At 41.0% G+C, this 19,341-nt stretch overlaps 1 protein-coding gene across 1 annotated transcript in view; it reads right to left on the bottom strand.

The window, feature by feature from the left end:
• Nucleotides 1-19,341, bottom strand: part of crppa (CDP-L-ribitol pyrophosphorylase A) — a 70,811-nt gene that overhangs the window by 39,233 nt on the left and 12,237 nt on the right. The window contains exons 4-8 of the mRNA XM_049583340.1: nucleotides 12,719-12,823; nucleotides 10,837-10,882; nucleotides 9,689-9,786; nucleotides 720-797; nucleotides 460-552 (exon numbers count right to left, since the gene is read on the bottom strand). Of these exons, the coding sequence (XP_049439297.1) occupies nucleotides 460-552; nucleotides 720-797; nucleotides 9,689-9,786; nucleotides 10,837-10,882; nucleotides 12,719-12,823 (420 nt within the window). The remainder of the gene's footprint in view (nucleotides 1-459; nucleotides 553-719; nucleotides 798-9,688; nucleotides 9,787-10,836; nucleotides 10,883-12,718; nucleotides 12,824-19,341) is intronic.

Raw genomic sequence — 19,341 nt, 5'->3', positions numbered from 1 at the left:
TGGGAACTTGCAGGCGAGCCTTCCACTCAGGCGTTTTATTTGTGTTGGCCATTGTGTGACTGACTCGCACGCCAATCCACAGGTAATATGTTGCTCACAGCTAAAAGTTTGGTTTCACGTGACATGCATCAGTGTACACACTGTGGATTCTGTGTGCGGCTGCATGCACTTAACCGTGACCCCCATACCGTGGTGGTTTGGCGCAGATAAACAACCCGTTACAGCACTGATGAAATTGCCACAAATGTTTTACAGACATTCATGATCAGATTATTTATTCTATTGACTTTGGTGATTCCTCAGTTTTCCTCTAGAGCCACCATGAGGTTCACTTGTGTGGTTATGAGTAGAACCAACAACATTTGGATGGATTGCCATGAAATTTGGTACAAATACTCCTGTCTCAGTCTCACAGAACAACCTCTAAAACTGTGGCTGCAGTATTTGTATGTAACTCACCCAAATGACGACCAGTGGGTGAAGAAGAGCCCGATTCGCTGCCTCCAAATCTGTCAGTAAGGCCTCCACCTCAGACAGGGAAGGACTATTGACCTGGAGACAAAGGACATAGAAAAAAAATAGAAGAACTTTTGAAGGAAAGAATTTTTCTCCATGATGACCTGCAAGATAAAGAAAACGCTAGAAGCCTGAACAGATCATGAATATTTACACAGAGATTTATATTTCTCTGAAAGCTTGTGCTTGTAATGGGAACTTACAGAAACCTGGATGAAGTTCCAATCTGTTAACAGATACCTGCCGTTTTCTCCCATCAGGTCCGGGATGACATCCAGCTCCTGCAAGACGGAGATCCCCTGATGTTAAATATTGAGTTGATATTCTGCTTGTTACAGGATCCTGAGTGATAAAGCAAGAGCTGCAGTACCAGAGTCCTAATGCATCTGATGTGGAGTGACAGATTGACCTCATAGCTCAAAAGGTCACGAGGCTTCTGGTTTTTCTTTCAGCTACTTCTTCAATCATTCAGTGTCAGAGTACGCCCACCTGCTTTACTGCCATGACTGATTTAAGATTATAAAAAATCAAAATACACTCAGGGAGTATGCAACTGAGTGGCTTATTTCCATCAACTGTAATCAGAAACTTATTAGAACAAATGGAAGAGATTAAAAAAAAGAAACTGTTTCTGGACTCCTTTATACTTCTGCACTGGCAGGAAAATTCTGTCATATGCAAAAGCTGGGGACAGCGATCAGACACAAGCCAACTTAAATTTCATTACGCTGCAAATTGAGTCAAAGGCCGACGTGCGGCCAAGAATCGTAAAAGCTTTTTTGCACAAAGAACCAGGACATTTAGGTCCTGATCTTTCCAGTCAGCTTCAGCCTTGGCATACGAGTGACATGAGGCAACCGGATAGCACTCCGTGTCCACCATGTTCGTTTCACATTCATCTTTGTTGTTGTGCCTCTAATTACAGCCTGGTACTACAATTTCACACACGCAGGAAATAAACACAGAAATAAACATCCAGGGTCTGAGTTTGGCATCCACATCCAGTTGTTCTACCCATTAAAATAACAGAAAGTCATTGGAAATGTGAAATGGTTATGGGAAACATATGTTGGAGGGTTAATTGGTCTTGAAAGATAACTGCCCATGGCTTCAGGAGGAAAATCATTTCAGTCCGAAATGTAGATTTGCAGGGTTTTAAAAAAATTGACGTGATCTAAACCAGGTTGGGCATGAAATCCCAGAGTAGGAATGTTTATTTAAATTTAGGCATGGCCTGGAGAGCCAAGAAGCCACGGAGGCTTTGACGACCAAACCACTCCGAGGACACAAGAAAAACAAAGAGCTCAGCAGAGACATGAGCCACCCACTGAAATAAATCTTAAATATGTTAAAGAAGGGACTGAACTCTAGGTATCTTAGTGTATAATTTAAAACAATGCAGTGTGTAAACACAAAAAAATCTCATTGAAATTATGGTTAAAGCTGTAATATTTGGGTATTTTAGCGACCTAGGGGCAGTGGAATCAAGCTGTAACACAACACTGACATATTATAACATTATTAAGTTTATGGTAAAGTACTGCTATCCACTTATTCAGTAAAAACAAAGCAACAATGGCATTTATTTGGAATTGCGTTTCATCCATGTGACAAAAGAAAGTCTGATTTTCACTCTGTTTTGGCTCTAGTTTGGTCTCTATTAACTGCTGAGGGAATTATCTCACTCTATAGTAGCTAAATGCTTCACTACCTTCACCAGTTAGTCGCTAACTGGCTCTGCGAGCTCGTGCTGAGCAGTTGAAAACACAGATTAGTGCAGCTTTAAAGGACGATTGTGTGACACTCAAAGTAAGAGATGGCACATTAATTTTCTTGAAAATAAAAACTGGTTGTAACTCCTCACAGATGTAAACCTCCGTGCACCAGGCAAGTTGATGTTACAGTTCACATTCATGTCTGGGACAGCATGGATGCTTCACACATCTTTGACCTTTTTTTGGACAAAAAATATCATCTTCATTATATCCTATTCGACATGTGTGAAATTTGGTCGATATTAGCGTACGAATTCTTATGGGGAAAAACATATTTTGTGAGGTCACAATGATCTTTGACCACCAAATCTGAATCAGGTCATTTTTGAGTTCGAGTGAACTTTGTGCCAAATTTGAGGAAATTCCTTCAAGGGGTTCTTGAGATATCGCATGTACAAAAATAGGATGCATTGACGGATAGACGGACAACCTGCAAACATAGTGCCTCCTGTCATGACGATGGTCGGCACAGAGGCATAAAAATTATATTTAAATATATTTATATTTAAATTTCAATAGGCTAACGTGAACACTTCCTCAATTCAATGCAATCAGGGTTTTCCCGATACAGCCTTACGTGGTCTGTTTTGACCAGTAGATTATAGTGGCTAATGTTAGCGAGCTTTAGACAGCCACAGAGAGACAAAGTCCTTCTCCTTCCAGTGGACAACCATGGGACCATATTTTGGAAAAAATATATACAGTAGTAAATGGGGAGAGACAAATAATTCTGTGATCCCATTTGCACTGTGCCATGAATGACACATATGATGTTTGTAAATTAAAAAGATAATTTTGCCAGTCAAGAAAATAAAACCGTTAAAGTATAAGGCTGTTAAAACACATAATTATGAAGACTACACAGGTCGCTGTGTGTTTTGTACCTGGACATACGCACACAAGCAACGGGTCGTTATTTCACCTCCCAGCTGATAGAAAAACCAGGATAACATTACATTTGTGCGGGGAACATAGCTAACTTATCTAGCTTGCTAGCTCCCTGGTGTTGGTGATGTATAATGTATATGATGAAAAATGTATTCATGTATATTTTATGCTCTGTAACGTGACCTTTGGTGTTTTGAAAGGCGCCTTTTAAATAAAATGTATCGAGTTAATTTGACTAAAGTTCATAAAGCAGATTTCCCCCAATTTGGTTGAGGCCAATAAACAACACTATCATTGTGCACTTAGCATGTTGTGGTGCGTTGGGGCTAAAGGGGTGGAGTTTCACAGGTATCATCCTCTGGGGACTATGAATGTCTGTGCAAAATTTTTATGGTAATCCATCCAATAGCTTCTGAGCTATTTCAGTCTCAGCCAAAGTTGTGGGGACAGACTGAAAGACTAACCAACACTGCCGAGCTTAGAGCCACGCGGCTAGCATAGCTAAACATGTATGTTTTGGGTGATATATTTTTAAGTTTTTAAGTAGACAAGAGCAGCAGAGACAGATTCAAACATAAGGAGAGAAAACTGATTGGTCAGAATCAAACTTAGATAGAAATTATAATGTCTGATATTTACTTCATTTAATATTTGAGCCTGTGGAAGCTGGGAAACTAACAGCAGCTACAGATACATTTACCGCTGATGGAAATGCAATGAATACATGTATTTACCACATTTAAAGGTCAGTTTCTACTCGAGTAAACTTTTGTAAATTGCTATCAAAACTCTGAACCCATTACTTAACACTATCAGTGGCTGACAGACAGAAAAGCTCTTATCCTAGCTTGTGTCTGCTCAACAATCCTCCTTCCTCTCTGTCTCAGTGACAGATCCTCTTATAGGTTGAGGTTAATCATTAAAAACCATCACTAGGTTGATACATGAGTCTGAGGATTATCTTTGATCTAGGCTAGACATTTATATATTATCATACGTCAAGATAAAAGGGTTAGTGATAATACAGAGGACGTGATGTGGACAGATTTTTTTTTAATGAAATACTTCTTTCCCCATGTCTGTACTTAGATGCCCATAAAACATCCACTTATCTGGGGTTAGCTTTGATCTGAATCCACTAATGTTTGAACAGTTGATGGCTCATAATTATGCATCAAAAGGGGAAAGTAGGATAGTGACCAACTGCAGACACGAGTTCAACATGGAGGAACTCGTGTAAAGGAAAATGAGGTTCACCAGTCGTAACGGATATTTAGTATTTTTGAACAACAAATCAAATTAATTCATCTCAGTATTACATTTGTGATTTGTCTGTTCTTCATCTCCTTTTCGGTGCTTATGACACACTTAGACAACCATGTGGAGAGACACAATAACACAGCAGTGCTTGGTCAAAACTGAGACATTTGAGCCTAAAGTTTGTCAGCCTGTGGTCTTGACATTGTTTGAAACTGTAGACGAAACTGATGGTGGTTTATTGATCTGACGACATGTGAGACGTGAGCATTTTTGATGATGGCCTCCGTCCAGTCCTTTGGTCTTATCACATTTAACCATAGCAGTCTTTATTTTTGATGATGAGCAGTGGCAGTTGATATGCAATAAAATTTAAGTTTTGAGCCATGACTCCTTCTATTCTGGCTCCCAGTAACACAAGATGACATTTTAAGACTCCAGTGTAGCCTACAGCCCTGCGGGGGAGAGGCAGGTTTAGCCTCCAGCTAGTAAAATGATGTCATTGTGACGTCGGCCCTTAAAGGGTCTATTAAATCGCGTCTAGATTAGTTGCATTTCAATGCAAGGTGTACAGGGGGTCTGAGGTGGCCATGAGCAGGCCCTTAACCCCCAACTGCACCAGTAGTGATCGACAGATAAAATAAGAACAGCTTCCTGTTGGAGTTAAATTAATTTTTGTACATCAACTGACAACTTTTCCTTTTTCTCTGTAAGCCTTGGATCTCTCAGATAACATCCTGCTGAGAGAATCCCTTAATCATATTCTTACTGTGAGTGTCTTCCTCCTACAAACACATGCTGCCAAATCCTCCACCTGTGCACACACACACTCAAACACACACACACACCACACTACACTGGGCCCAGCCTTGCTTATCCCTGTATTAGATTCATGTAATGGCACTGGGACAAAGGTAATTCTTCGTCTTCCGCTTCTTCCACTCTCCTTTCATCTCCCCCTCCATTCTTCCTCCCTCCCAAACTCCCTGAAAAGGATGTATCTGATTCCGAAGCACAGGCACCGGAAAAACACATCCCCACCGGCCACCTGAGCGCAGACGGGAATGGCTCCAATCAGCCGATCCAAAGAGGCCGACACCGACCCCAATCCGTCTGTGGGGCCCGGTCCAGCACCGGACAGCCAGATCCGCCCGTTTGACACCAGTTGATGAAGGACTTGGAGTGAGTTTAAAGGAGGATGGACTGTTTGGATCACGGAGGAACATGGAAACATGTAATGCGGCGTGCTCTACCTCCAACCCTTTCACTGTCAACAGCTATACCCGGGGAATATATATATACATCAGAATGGTTCAGGAAACACGTTTCCATACATGAAGCCATGTGTGGGCGATTCGTCAGCCTGGGTGTCTGCTCTGGAGATGAGTAATAGGTGATGGGCATGAAATATAAGCTCATAAAGGGACGGACATAATTTAAAAACACCTGTACAGTCTCATGTGATCCAAAAGCTCTGCAATATTCTGTGCTTACCACGTTATTAAACCTGTGTGATTCAATTCTGTTCTATCTTCTGAGGCCTTACACTACTCTGTTGTTTTACAGGATTCATTTGCATCGTTATTATAAGTTATTTTGTTCCGCATATACTTGAACCCCTTTCAGTTAGGGGCGAAGGTTTGGTGTAACCATAAAATGAAAAAAGGGGAATGCTATATCTTGCATTTATATACATTTATATCAATCTCGATCAATACTTTATGACAAATTTGCTTTTTCATATCTATCATCAGAAGCACTGCGTAATCTCTGACTGACGGTTGACTCTATGATGTTTCTATATTAACTTTAAATAAAAACAAATGAAAAAAAGCATGCACATAAAGGGGCAGTGCTTCATCTTCCTCTCAGGCTGCGTGCACAACTTCCAGCATATACATATTTTTATCACCTATTTCGCCTCTCACCTGAATTTTAGCAGCTGGGCAGGAAACTGTTTAAACAGATTTTAGAGAACCATGCTCAAACTGTAAAGATGGGGCTAGGATTTTAAAAAGTGCGGGGAACATGTCTCCCCTGACCCTTGTGAAAATTACACCCCTGAAAAAGACAAGCATCAAAATGTCTATAGCTGCTCCTCATACCACTGCTGCAGCTTTATCACACCTCTCTGACACTGAACCGTATATTCAGAATCCTAACAATCCTCACTTTCCCAATAAATCGCCACATATTTAACTTCTTGAAGAGCTTCTGAGTTATGGAGACACCATACCATAACACTGAGACAGTGTATTTAGCTGTTTTACGGACAAAGTGGGCAACATAATGAATACAACAGATGAACAAACAAGAGGTGAATTATGCTGCAAGAGGGGTTTGAGTTTCTAAGAACACTTTAATACTTTTTTAACACGTTTCTTTGCTGGGACTTTGGTAAGTATTTGATTGAACAGACTTTCTGCTCAATATTCCTGTCAATTTAATTAATTCTATTTTATCTATATAGTCCAATATCACAAATCACAATTAGCCTCAGGGGCCTGAACTAAACAAGAACATTGAAAGCTACAAGTATCACCAAACTCACTCAGGTGCTTGATCTGGTTCCTTTCAGGATTCTTTGAACCTTGGTGCTGTCTAACCCAGTGGCTCCAAACTGGTTGGTCACAGGTCCATTCTGAATGGACTGCAAGTGACTCACCAACAGTGAATTTCCAGCACAGAGCTTTTATTTTGAAGTGCTGTTTCCAGCTGTGGAGTGTGTGTCTAACGTACAGCTACCTGACAGACACAGCAAACTAGCTCGGCAACATGGCCAAACGCAAGAATGACACTGAATATATCAAACTGTGTGGACCTTGAACTAATGACTAAGACAAAATCTGGACCCTGTGGCTGGACCAGTTGGGAACCACTGGACTGAACCAACGGACCCACCGGTTCTGATTGGAACCACTGTTATAAAGTAAGTGCCCTCAAAGGAGGTCGTTGCACAATGAACAACAGAAGTAAACAGTAGTAGCAAGATGGCGGATCACACTGATAACCCGAAGGTTATGCATTTGTTTTTATCCAAAAAACAAGCATGGACCAGCTATTAATGATAAGAAGACATAGAATACTAAAACAAGACTCCATCCTCTCTTTCCAACCAGCTACATTATGACTTGCCAACTGATGTCGTCACAGTTCGAACATCAGGTCGAAGAAAACCTATTATTTTTTGGGTTCAGCTGCGAGCCAACTTTTGGGGTTCTGAACCAATTTATTTTTTCTGGTCAAACTGCTCCCAACGGTCTAAAATTATTTGCAGGAACCAGAACAGAGCCCATTCCACACTGGTGAAAAAGGGGTAAGAGAGGCAGTATTTATTCTGAGCTGTTATATTGAAATGAAACTGAACAGGCATTCATAACATCATGTCCAACCCCCCTGAGCTGAATGAGCTCCTTCCTATTATTATATCAGGTGGCACAATACACCCTCATGCAGCCGTACACCTTCACTGTACGGTTCATTTGTTTGTCTCAAAACAAATTTTGCAACTTATAAACACACAGCTTTTGAACCATCAGAACTTGTTATCATCATTTATCTGTTATAAACACAGCTTTGCACAAGAGCTACTCTTTCTCACGGACCAACTCTGTACACACTACAACTACTGCAGGTCTGTCCGTCCTGGGAGAGGGATTCCTCCTCTGCTGCTCTTCCCGAGGTTCACTCCATTTTATCACTGTTGAAGGAATTTTGGGGGTTTTCTTGACTGAATCAAGGGTCTTGGGACGAAGGTGTGCTGTGCTGTAAAGATCGCTAAGCTGGCTGAGGCAAATCTGTGATTTGTGATATTGGGAAATAGAAATAAAACTGACTTGACCCAAAACTTGGAGCCACATGGCCATGGGCTTTGCTAAACTAGCATACTGGCTAAGGGCCTGTGTCCACTTTTTAAATTTTTCCCAATAAGTAGAGAGCGTATGTGGCTGCATGAGGCTGCCTAGAGATAAAAGCAGCACCCTGCCTCTTTTTTAACACCATCCCAGCTTCTTTTCTGTGACCACTCCTGGTGCTTCTAGTTGGAAATCTCGAAACTTTTTAGACAGGTGCTGGTGTTATCACTGCTGCTCCTTTAGCTACCGTCTATCCCAAGCTGTATAAAACTATCACAACAAAGACTGTAGTGACCGTTTCAACATAACCACAGTTCCTAGGCCACTTGTGTTTCTGTTCCTTTTGTGGAGATCAACTGTACTCTCATGAGGCAGGGAAAAAGTTTAACAAGGTTTATTGAGAATCTAAAAAAAGAGAAACAAAACGACAGGCCAAGTCCTTCCAAAATTACATCTCGTACAGCCCACTACCGACTCGATGTCCTATTTCTACATCTTCTTATGTATTACCTGTTATTATACTTCAACACTGCATAACGTGGTCAAAAACATATCGAGATCCAAATCAACACAAACTTCACGTTCTACGCACGTTGTCCACAATCTCCTACTGTCATGCGCACTAAACTGCCTTATGGCACAGGCCCCAGCAAAGCTCATTCTCATGACATCCATTCTTCTTCTTCTCTTTGAAGAAGGAAGGACGGTTTCCTGAGTTAGTGGTTACGTGGCTTGCTAAAGGGAAATCCAACAGTTGTTGAGGTAAAGGAGAAAATTTCACATGTGGAACCTCTATGCGGTCTGCGCCGTCTGATTGAATATCTCAGAGTGTCACTCCTTACTGTTTTGCATATGGATAATGTTTTCCATTGTCTGCGAGGAACAATTTTATAAATTAAATGGAGGATGTTTGCAACATGGGAATTTGATGTGCCCAAAAAAAGATTGAGAGTGAAAGGGAGGGATATGAACTGTGGTGGAAACTGGGAGCTTGTCAGGTCTGAGTGAGCAGAGGTGGTAGGAGGAGGAGGAGGTAAGAACTCATCACTAAACACTCAATTAATCAAGCAAACTCCCACGGTACAGCAAATATGACTGCCATCTGCTCTCCTGCATGCCGGGGAGTGAGAGGTGGAGGTCGGGGATGGAGGGTGAAAATGAGGAGGAGGAAAGTTGCAGAGAGTGGATCTCCCAGACAGGCTACATTAGAGGTCTGAGCACAGATGGCAAGTCTCACCGCCGGGGCCACCCAAGTGGAGCTCACATTGAATTTGTGGGGGTTGGTGGTACAAGGACGGAGAGACGGAGGAAAACAAAAATGCCAAACTCAAGGGTATTTTCAGTAATGCTGTCAGCAACATAACCGACATTTTAACCAGCTGTGACTGTCGCTCTTACCATGTCGAGAGCTCCAACGGCCTTCTGGAGAGCACCGGCCAGCGTCACAGCTTGTGCAGATTCACCTGTGATGACACACGCTGACTGCGACAGAGAGTCTGAAAGAAAATGACAGTTAAAAATATTGCAAATTTACATCAATTTACTGTGATGCAGCCTTTAAATCCAGGAAATAACACCTACAATAAAATGAAATCCAAATTCTGAGACAATATCTAGTCTCATATGGATAGATGTATCGATATATTGCCCAGCCTTACATCCTGGACAGAAAGAGAACATACATTTTCCATCCATTTAACATTAAACTAAGATGGCCTACTGTTCTGTACAACAACATCCACTCATCTCAGCCACTGCTGCAAAAAGCCGAGAACCTCTGGAACGACTGCCTCACTTAAAAAGCCATCTACTGACAAATCAGTTCGTAAGTGTTCACACAAACACACACAGCTACGTGTGGGCCTGCACATACATTTTACTTACACACACACACACACACACACACACACTAATTCCCACATACACACACGGTGCGTAATCAAGTATGTATGGGCACACAGAAACACAAACACACACCAACTGACACACTCGACAGTTTGTCATACTGACAGATGTGAGAACTCTTTTTCACGTCGTCTCTAAAAAAAACACACACACACACGCACACACACACACACACAATGAATTCATTCACATCAGAGGCTGTGGGAATAATCACCGTGCACCTTATGTCATCATCAAACAGGTAACTGTTGGTCCAGGTGCTGGCGGGGTGAAATATGGGGCTGTGTTTATTTTAATGTCTCTGATTGTGATAGTCTCCCTTGTTCTGACTTGCTTTCCATAGTGTTCACCGACTGCTTACAGCCGGCCTGTTTCAACCGAAGCTGAACAATGCTACAAAGAATTTATCCCCCTCAGTGCAGCGAGGGACGATAATGGTTCATTATACTCAACAAAGAGACACAAATAGTCTACGCTGCTCATTTCTGACCATTTAATCTATCTGAGAAGCCCCTCAGCCTTTTATGTATACACGTCTTCATGGATTCATCATGTGTGTAAATAACATGAAAAGAAGAAAAAGTCCAAACAGAACATACAGGAAGTGATTCATTGGTAAATGCATAAAGAAGGCCACTCACCTTTGATAATGGACTCTGCAGCAGCCAGATCCCGTTTGTAGGTTACCTGGAGTTCAAAATAACATAGGTTTAAAGGACCAGTTCACCCAAATTAGACAAAAATAATCTATTCATAGAGGTGCCTGGCAGAGATAGTGGTTTTGATTTTATGTGCCAAGTTTTTGAGATATCTGCCTCTGGAAAAAAATACTATTTGGGCTCCTAAAAGCATTAAAAAAGTTACTCTAGATCAATCAGTGGTTCCTACAATGTCACAAGATGATTAATATGAAAAAAGTAATAAAGTCTGCTACAAAAAAATCATATTTATGCTTTTAACTTTTCTCTAATATTTGCTTTTTCTTGTGATATACTGTCAAGTTTTGCCTCTCAAACTTCTAAAAATTTTAAATGAAATGCTTCTAATAGGACGACCCCACTGCAGAAACTTTTCCAGGTGACCAGGAGCCATTTCAGAAATCCAGAAACCTTACTTCAGTTTCTGTACGGGTCTAAAGCCTGGTCCACACGTACGCAATATCTTTGGTCTCAAAAAGTCCACAAAAGCGCTGTCACAAAAAAATCTCATTCCAAATCAAAACGCAAAACACATTTGAAGCCTTTAAGGAGTACACTAAACTGACAGGCAGCAACATAACTGTGACCCTAAAGCCACGAAAAGCAGAAGAAGATGTCGGCCAATCACTAGCCTGAAAAAAACAAAAAAGCTATCACCGAAAGTCCACCTGGAGCAGAGACCTCAGTGCCTCAGTCTGACTAGGAGTGTGCCATATCATCTTGTTCACGATAATATTGGTATAACTTTTAATATCATGTGAAAAATTCATATCATGATATTCTTGATATTTCGACCTGTTGATATATTGATGTCATACAGTTACCCACGGCAACAATAACCATGGCTGAAAGTGAAATTATTACAAAAAGAGGCTCCAAAAAGAGGTCGTAGTGGAATAAACTGTGGCGTCCTGAATGTTTTATGAACAGCCCCGGACTTCTCAGACTCTTTTAGTGACTTACAGCTCAGAGGGAACTCATTCAGCGGCTCCTCTGGCAGCAGCACAGCGTCTCTCCCTCTCCTCTCTCGCCATGCGCTCATGGGATTTGGTGTCGTGTGATTTTGTCATAAACCTTTGGTAATGTAGACTTACGTGAAAAAACTCCATATATGTGAATGTGTGATAGTTGTGGTGTCATAACAGCCTGTCACAGGTTACAGTGTCCTGCAGACAAATCAGACTAATTTGGCTAATTTTCACACTTCCTCAGGAGCAGCAAACTCGGGGGGACGTTAAGCTCCTGTGGCTCCACAGATCCTGGAACTATCTGTTCAAAAAAGCCTGGGATCATGGCTTCGTATTAATCACAAGCAAAGAGCTTTGAACCACCACTCAGAGTTATCCAAAGAGCTGAGGCTTTGTTTTTTGAAGACAAGTTGTTCTTCAGATGTTATTTAAATGTCCTTCAATGGTTCCAGCACCACAAACAAAATTTTGTCCATTATATTAGGGTGGAGACCAAAATCTCAAAACCTCTGCACATACAATCAAAAGTATCTTCATGGTAAGATATCACAAAGTCTGACTTACAAAAATATGTCCTTTTGTAATTTGGGTGAACTAACTGTTCAAGGCAGAGCGTTATATGATCTGATATAGGGGTAAATACAGGACATTTACATTTAAACTAATTTCTGCATGCTAATCCTGGATGTCACATTCAATATATTAGTACTTCCTCCTCTGCCAGCACCCCTCACTTCCAATTCATGAGCTTTGTTTGTGCCCATATGATAAATCAGCAGCGGGCACACAGCTGCGCTCGCCAAAATGTCACCAAATCCACAATCCCAGAACCCAAACCAGGCCCCTGGCGAGCTCACCTTCCACAGTGTTGGCGGCCCCTGGATGAGCTTGGCATTGGTGCCACAGTACTGCAGAGCCAGATGAAGACACTCGGTGCCAAACTCAAAGTCTGACTCACTGCACTGCAGAGGGGACACAACAGAGAGGAGCGGCTGTGGACAATTGTTGACAACAATATATTTCCATCACACTCAGTGGAGCTGTGGTACACCATGTTCCACTGCAGTGCTGGAGCTGAACCAGCGGCTGCAACCAACTGGATGCCCTGTTACGTATATGAACTCGCTGACATCATGTAGGGATGGTCTGTGTGTTTAAGAAAGATACTGAAGTCGTACACATACTTAGGAATATTTTAAATATTACTTTATTTGGTTGGACAGTCTGTCACATAAATCTCATTAGATTTTAAATATCATTGTCTATAAAAGCTTTTTTAATGACGCAGAGTATGAACAAATTCAAGTAAGGAAATATTCTTGAATCCCAGATTTGTGCGTACACACTGTGAATAAGGCCCATTTTATTTTCAGAGGAGTCCAGACTGAACAACACGGCCTGTTGTGTACTCTCTGATTTACCACCTGTTCGAGAAGGCTCGTCTTTTGTTCAGACATTCCTGAGATAATTTGGTTCTGTGCATCGTATTGTCGTCTCCTTGAGAGATGAAATGCTTCTACAGCTTGAACTTTCTGCACATATTTCAGCGAATATATCTGAGGCCTTCCATACACCGTCTGTATCCTGATCAGAGCTGGTGTCTGGACAGAAGAGAAGCAGGCTCATAACGTGATGCTCCGTCACCACATATTTCAGCAGACACTTCAGAAGATGCTGTTTTCTTTGGCTGATAGACTGTTGGCCCTGTAACACTCTTATCTCTCTGAATTTGGTTTCATCAGGTCATAAGACATTTTTCCACGCTGGTCTTCAACATGTGATGTGTTTTCTTGTATAAATGTGGATGCTACAAAAATGGTTGTTCCTGTGTATGTGAGAAATGGCAAAACGTTGTCATAGAGCCTGGTGATGGTGGTGAACAGCTTCTTGTTTGTTTCATTCGGAAACTGTTCCACTTTCAATCTAAATGCTTTAACAACAGTGTTACAGGATTTTATTTGTGTTGGATGACCAAAAAAATTTCCAAACATACATTAACTAATTTTATCATTAAACCAGTAACTCATAAAAGGCTCTTTTACTTCACTGCGCCTTTCCAACAGCAGAGATGTGACAATGTTTGTTCCAGTACTTTATTTCCCCTCGTTTTTCTTTTTCACGCAACTGTTCCAAGACTCATTAGAAGGTAAGAACATGTGGTTCCAGTATATTTCATTGGAGGGAAATGCTACACATGCAAATTTGATGCTTTTATGGACTGCGTTTGTTCTCAATCTTGTTGTGAGCCAAGATAAAAACAAGAGGCTAACTGAACTAATCAGAATTAATTTCAGGTTAGGGCCAATCTGGATGTGCAGGTTAATCCTGGAGTCCCAGCTCCAGATGTAAAGGTTGTGCACAATAATGTCTACTTTTGTTCTTACTGGGTACATTATTCCATTTACAAGTTAAAACAAACACTGATATATGTAAGGCTGGGAATCGTTTAAAAAAATCATAATACCAGTACCATTAAAGGTCAAGTGTGTAAGATTTAGGGGATTTAGTGGCATCTAGTGGTGAGCATTGCGACAAGCTAAAAGTTCTCCCTGTTAGAATTCCTTCAGTGCTCATTGTTCAGGAAGTTTTTACCGGGAGTCACATTATCTGCAAAGGTCTCTTCCTCTCCAAAACAAACGGACTAGGCAATTAATGGCGATAAAAACACTTAAAAAAACAGTTTTACATTATAAATCATTGTTTCTGCAATACTGTTTAGCATGTCGGAGACGAGCCACGAGCCTAAAATCTCCTAATGTGTGCTCACTTTGCTTTTCTGATAAGATCCAGACACTCAGGAGGTTTTTACCAGGAGCTAATTTATCCACAGAGAACTCCTCCTCTCCAGAACAAACAAACTCAGTGATTTAAACCAGTAGGTACACTGAATAAAGCACTGTCACATAAATATAAATAAAAAAATAAAAATAAATCCAAAAAACGTGAATGGCCCTATTTACAGCCAGGGTTTGGTTTGTCCGTTCTGGGCTACTGTAGAAACATGGCGGTGCAACATGGTGATCTCCAGGAACAAAGTCCCCCTCCCTGTGTGGATATAAACAGCTCATTCTAAGGTATCGGAAACAACAATTCTTATTTTCAGGTCATTTTAAACTTAAGAAAGTATAATTATTATAGTATGTTCAATTTCTGCCAATATAACCCCCTAAATCCTTCACACTGGACCTAAATTAAACCAACGCAGGGTGCTTCATTTGATAACTTTTGTTTCTACCTGATCTTGTGAATGGCAGCATTCAGTTTTGTGAAATGCCACCAGATACAACGAGCATGTATACTAGACTACCAAACATTCTGGTGGCATCTCAGCACGCTGAACTACATCAAATACACAGAGCTCAACTTCACCATATGGGCTGTAGCTGCTGCGTTACAGGGTCATTACTTGTCGCATTAATTTGAAGAACGTTACATACAAGTAGTGTTTTTCTTCTAAATCTGGGTACAAGAAGGATCAAATGCAGGTATTATTTGACTGGAGAAGTTCCGATACTACTTGGTACTGAGTTATTTCAGTCAATACCTGACAAGTATTTAGTGCTGATACCAAGCCTTACATTTGTCACCTTTTAAAGTAATTTAGAAGGAAATATGTCAGCAAACAACTGGCTATATACAAGTCCAATATTCTCTCTCCTAACTCTGAGGAACTACCTGCTGAGTGCACTTAACGGCTAATGCACACAGACTACTCTTTATTTATATCAGTGCTTAAATAAGATTGGTTCATATAGTTTTATCTGTGTTTTAACTCAGCTGGGAAAGCTCAGTTCCTGTAGATCACATGGAAGTTTGGATTGAGGCGATGAGCTCATTTGATTTAAAACACAAAGACGAGTCCATGCTACCTGAGATAATACCTGGGTAATATTTTATCAAGCTATAAAAGAGAGGGGTCTTTTATTCCACAGACCCTGGAACTGAAGAGAGAAATTACAGCAGAGATTCGCTCTCGGTCTTGAGGTAATTTAACCTTTAGCATTTTCTCCCGGTACAAAAGCTTTCACTGGGGACTGGATAAAGTGTCTCCCCCTTTGTCTTTTCAGCCCTAAGTTCTTCTACTCTCAATGGATGTCAAGATACAAATGTGCAGCTCTCAGAGATTTTTCATGAGCATGTCCTACAGTCCTAACCTGACACTTTCTCTACCTTTTGAAAGGCTGAAGAGGAGGAGAACAACAGGAGACAGGGGGACACACTCTCAAGCGTCCCCCAATCGTCTCTTTCTCTGGTGACCTCCCCACTTTGTCTTCATTTTTGCAACCTGACTGGCCCTGACACCGCAGCATAAATGTGAGCTCAACAGGGCTCTCAGAGCAATCTGAAGATAGAAATGTGCCAGGAGTAAAAATAACTGCAGACAAATGGGGCTCCAATTGGAGGCATACTTTAGCTCTTAGCTCAGAGTTTGCTGCGTCCTTCAAAACCGTGGCTATCGAAGGGACCATCGAATGGAGTCAGGGATGAAATAGCAAACTCAAATAAATAAGATCAACTTCTGCAACTCAAGTTTCACATGAAAGCAGCTCGCCAAGTCTTAGAAATAAGCCCCTGCTTTTAAAAAAGACCCGACACATTTACGGTTTACGTCAGCGGATAAATTCTTTCCATTTTTCAGGTATACATATTAAAACGCACTCAAGTGCTGAGACTATTAATCCGACTCCACCTAAATGTGCCATGTAATTTCACTGCTCTCTCACAAGTTTTTCCAGCTGAGCCTTTGTTCACATTTGTTCCACAGACTAATCTGCTGCAGTGTGGCAGAATATATTAACATGTCATTTCTTTCCCAGACGCGGAGGCCAAGTGAAAGTGATAGCACCCACGCCACAAGCTCTTCAGAGGGAAAGCCTGCAGGTTCTGGCACATCAGCCGAACAATGAGGGACTGTGAAGGCCTGTTATGATGTATGAGAATCATAAAGTCCTTTGTCATCTAAGTGGTGTAATTTTTAGAGCATAAATCTCAACCTGGCTGTCGTTTCATAGGATTTGAGAGACTTTTTGTGCAATTATTCAACACTAGGAGTAAAAGACACACGCCTGCGGGACTTGATTTCTCCATCCTGTGATGTTATGTGTTATTTGTACAAATTCTGCTGTTGTAGAAATCAACTCTGGACAAATCCTGGACCAGTGCATGACCTCTTCTGTTGCACAGAATGATTAATGCAACACTTTTACTCTGTTCCAACATATGTATCACCAAAAATAGAATAATAAATGATGAGATTAAATGCATAAAGTTGGACTTGTGCAATAGCAACCACTGATCACTTTATAATCTCTAGTACTGACAGTAAAACCTGTGAATTCATTGGCAATATTATCACATTACTGAACAAGTTACGGCAATGAAAAAAGCAAATAAAGTTTCAGGTTCTTTGCTTTCTCATTTATCTCCCCTCTCTCTAGCCTGTTGTCTCTGTCATGTTAAATTCTCTCATTTTAAATATTTGTGTGTACCTTTAACTCCCAGTAGGGCTGCCAAAATAACACGTTAATTTTTCTTTATTAATCACGGGAAAAAAAAGAAAAACGTTAAAAAAAATTAACGCAGATTAATCACGTTCTGTGGTGCCCTTTGACCCGGTGTGTCATTGAAGGCCACAGTGGTTTTGACACAAGATGGAGGCAGACGATACGACGCTGCGACGCTGCTCAGCCTCTGATGCTAGCGTTAGCACTCAGCCCCATCATGCCACACTTGACCAGGCACAAACTGAGTAAGTCTGCCTGTGACTAACTAACGCCCTTGCAAAATGGACTGCAGACCAGTTTCAGTGGAAGAGGACAGGGGGACAATTGTGTCCAAAATCCAGCAGCTTTATAACACATCTGCCAAAATTAATTTGAATTGAAATTATTTCAATACGTTCACAGCAAAAGAATCAATTGATGTAATTAGATACATTTTTTTAGGGATGCACCGAATATTCGGTAACCGAATATATTCGGCCGAATATTGCAAAAAAACACACATTCGGTATTCGGTGGAATAAGTTAAAAGCAAGGCTGAAGAATAGTGGTGTGTTTTGATAACGCAATCAAACAGCGTGCGGTGATGGGCGGAGTAAAATGTCGGCAGTGTGGCGATCCGTCCCTCACTGCACTCACATTTGCGACTAAAAATAGTTTTGAGCGAGCAAAATAGGCTTAAATCATTCAGCACGCTGTGCGAGCAGCCTACAGATTTCAACCAGCAGCAGAAACGAAAGAAGAATCCCACCGATTGTGGGTTGAACGGGGGTCACAGACACAGACAGGAATGTATCCCTGTCAAATACGGCGGCCGTCGGCTTACCGGGCGACGGAGAAGTCGGCTCCACAAACCTCACCGCACTTTAGGGACTGTTCTTTACTTATGAAGGGACTGTCAGGGGAGGAGGGTGGCTGGTTGATTCTTATTTTATTTATTTATTTTATTTTGATCCACCCTATGTTAATCACTCATTGATGCTGTTTTTGAAGTATGAATAAGTCAATAAGTAATTTATTCCATTGAAATATCATTGATGTATTATAGAAAAGTGATTTATCTTTTCATAAATGACAAAAGGCACATCTGCCTCATTTTCGCCATGGTATCTTGATACTACTCAGAACCATGATATTTTCATTGGTATCGTACAGTGGGTCCCAATTTTAGTACCGTGACAACACTAATCTGGAGGGGGTTCATCTGCAAAAACTAATGAAAAACTAAACAACGATATTCTGTATTCAGTACTCGGTATTCGGCCTAGCGTTTAATAATATTCGGCTTCGGCCACAAATTTTCATTTTGGTGCATCCCTAATTTTTTTAATCGCTTGACAGCCCTACCTTCCAGGAATTTTCAAAGAAGGGGCAAATGTGTATTTGAGTTAAGTGGGAAGCCTAAATCAACACTACATCATTTTTTAAACACACATTAATTACATTTGAGAAAACAGGACTCTCTTAACAGGTTATCACAAAAAAGATGACTGCCTCAAAAGGGATAAGCTGCAGTGAAGCTTAATTTTTTTTTAGAATAACTCCATATTACTTTTCAATTACCGTAACATGGACACTCAATGCAGTTGCTGTCCTCTTAGTCTCTTTTTAAGTCTGGCTACGTTTATGCGTCTTTGCTCGCTGATTGACAGAAGACACAGAACATCACTTGTTGCTATGTCAACATTTTTTGTACTGAGTTTGGGACTTAAGCTGCAAAATTTTCAACATGTTAGTGGGTACTTTGGGTATTTTCAACCTGGACCTGATTTTCCCACATTTTGTTTCCAAGTGACAAATGGGAACAACTTGAGTGAGAGCACTGAACCTGAAGCTGTGAAATGGGCCTCAGTGTGACCACTTAAGGCATGGTCGCATAGTGATTTTAATTGAAGCACACAAAAAGTGTTTGTTTCTGTCACTGACAAGCTCAGCTTGCTATTTTAAGTGTCCGACAACATTATAGAAAGGAACCCTAC

The sequence above is a fragment of the Epinephelus fuscoguttatus genome, linkage group LG8 (genome assembly GCF_011397635.1).
Source record: "Epinephelus fuscoguttatus linkage group LG8, E.fuscoguttatus.final_Chr_v1".
Lineage (NCBI taxonomy): Eukaryota > Metazoa > Chordata > Actinopteri > Perciformes > Serranidae > Epinephelus > Epinephelus fuscoguttatus.
Note: the sequence above shows the minus strand (reverse complement) of the source record. Positions and strands in the feature narration are given on the sequence as shown.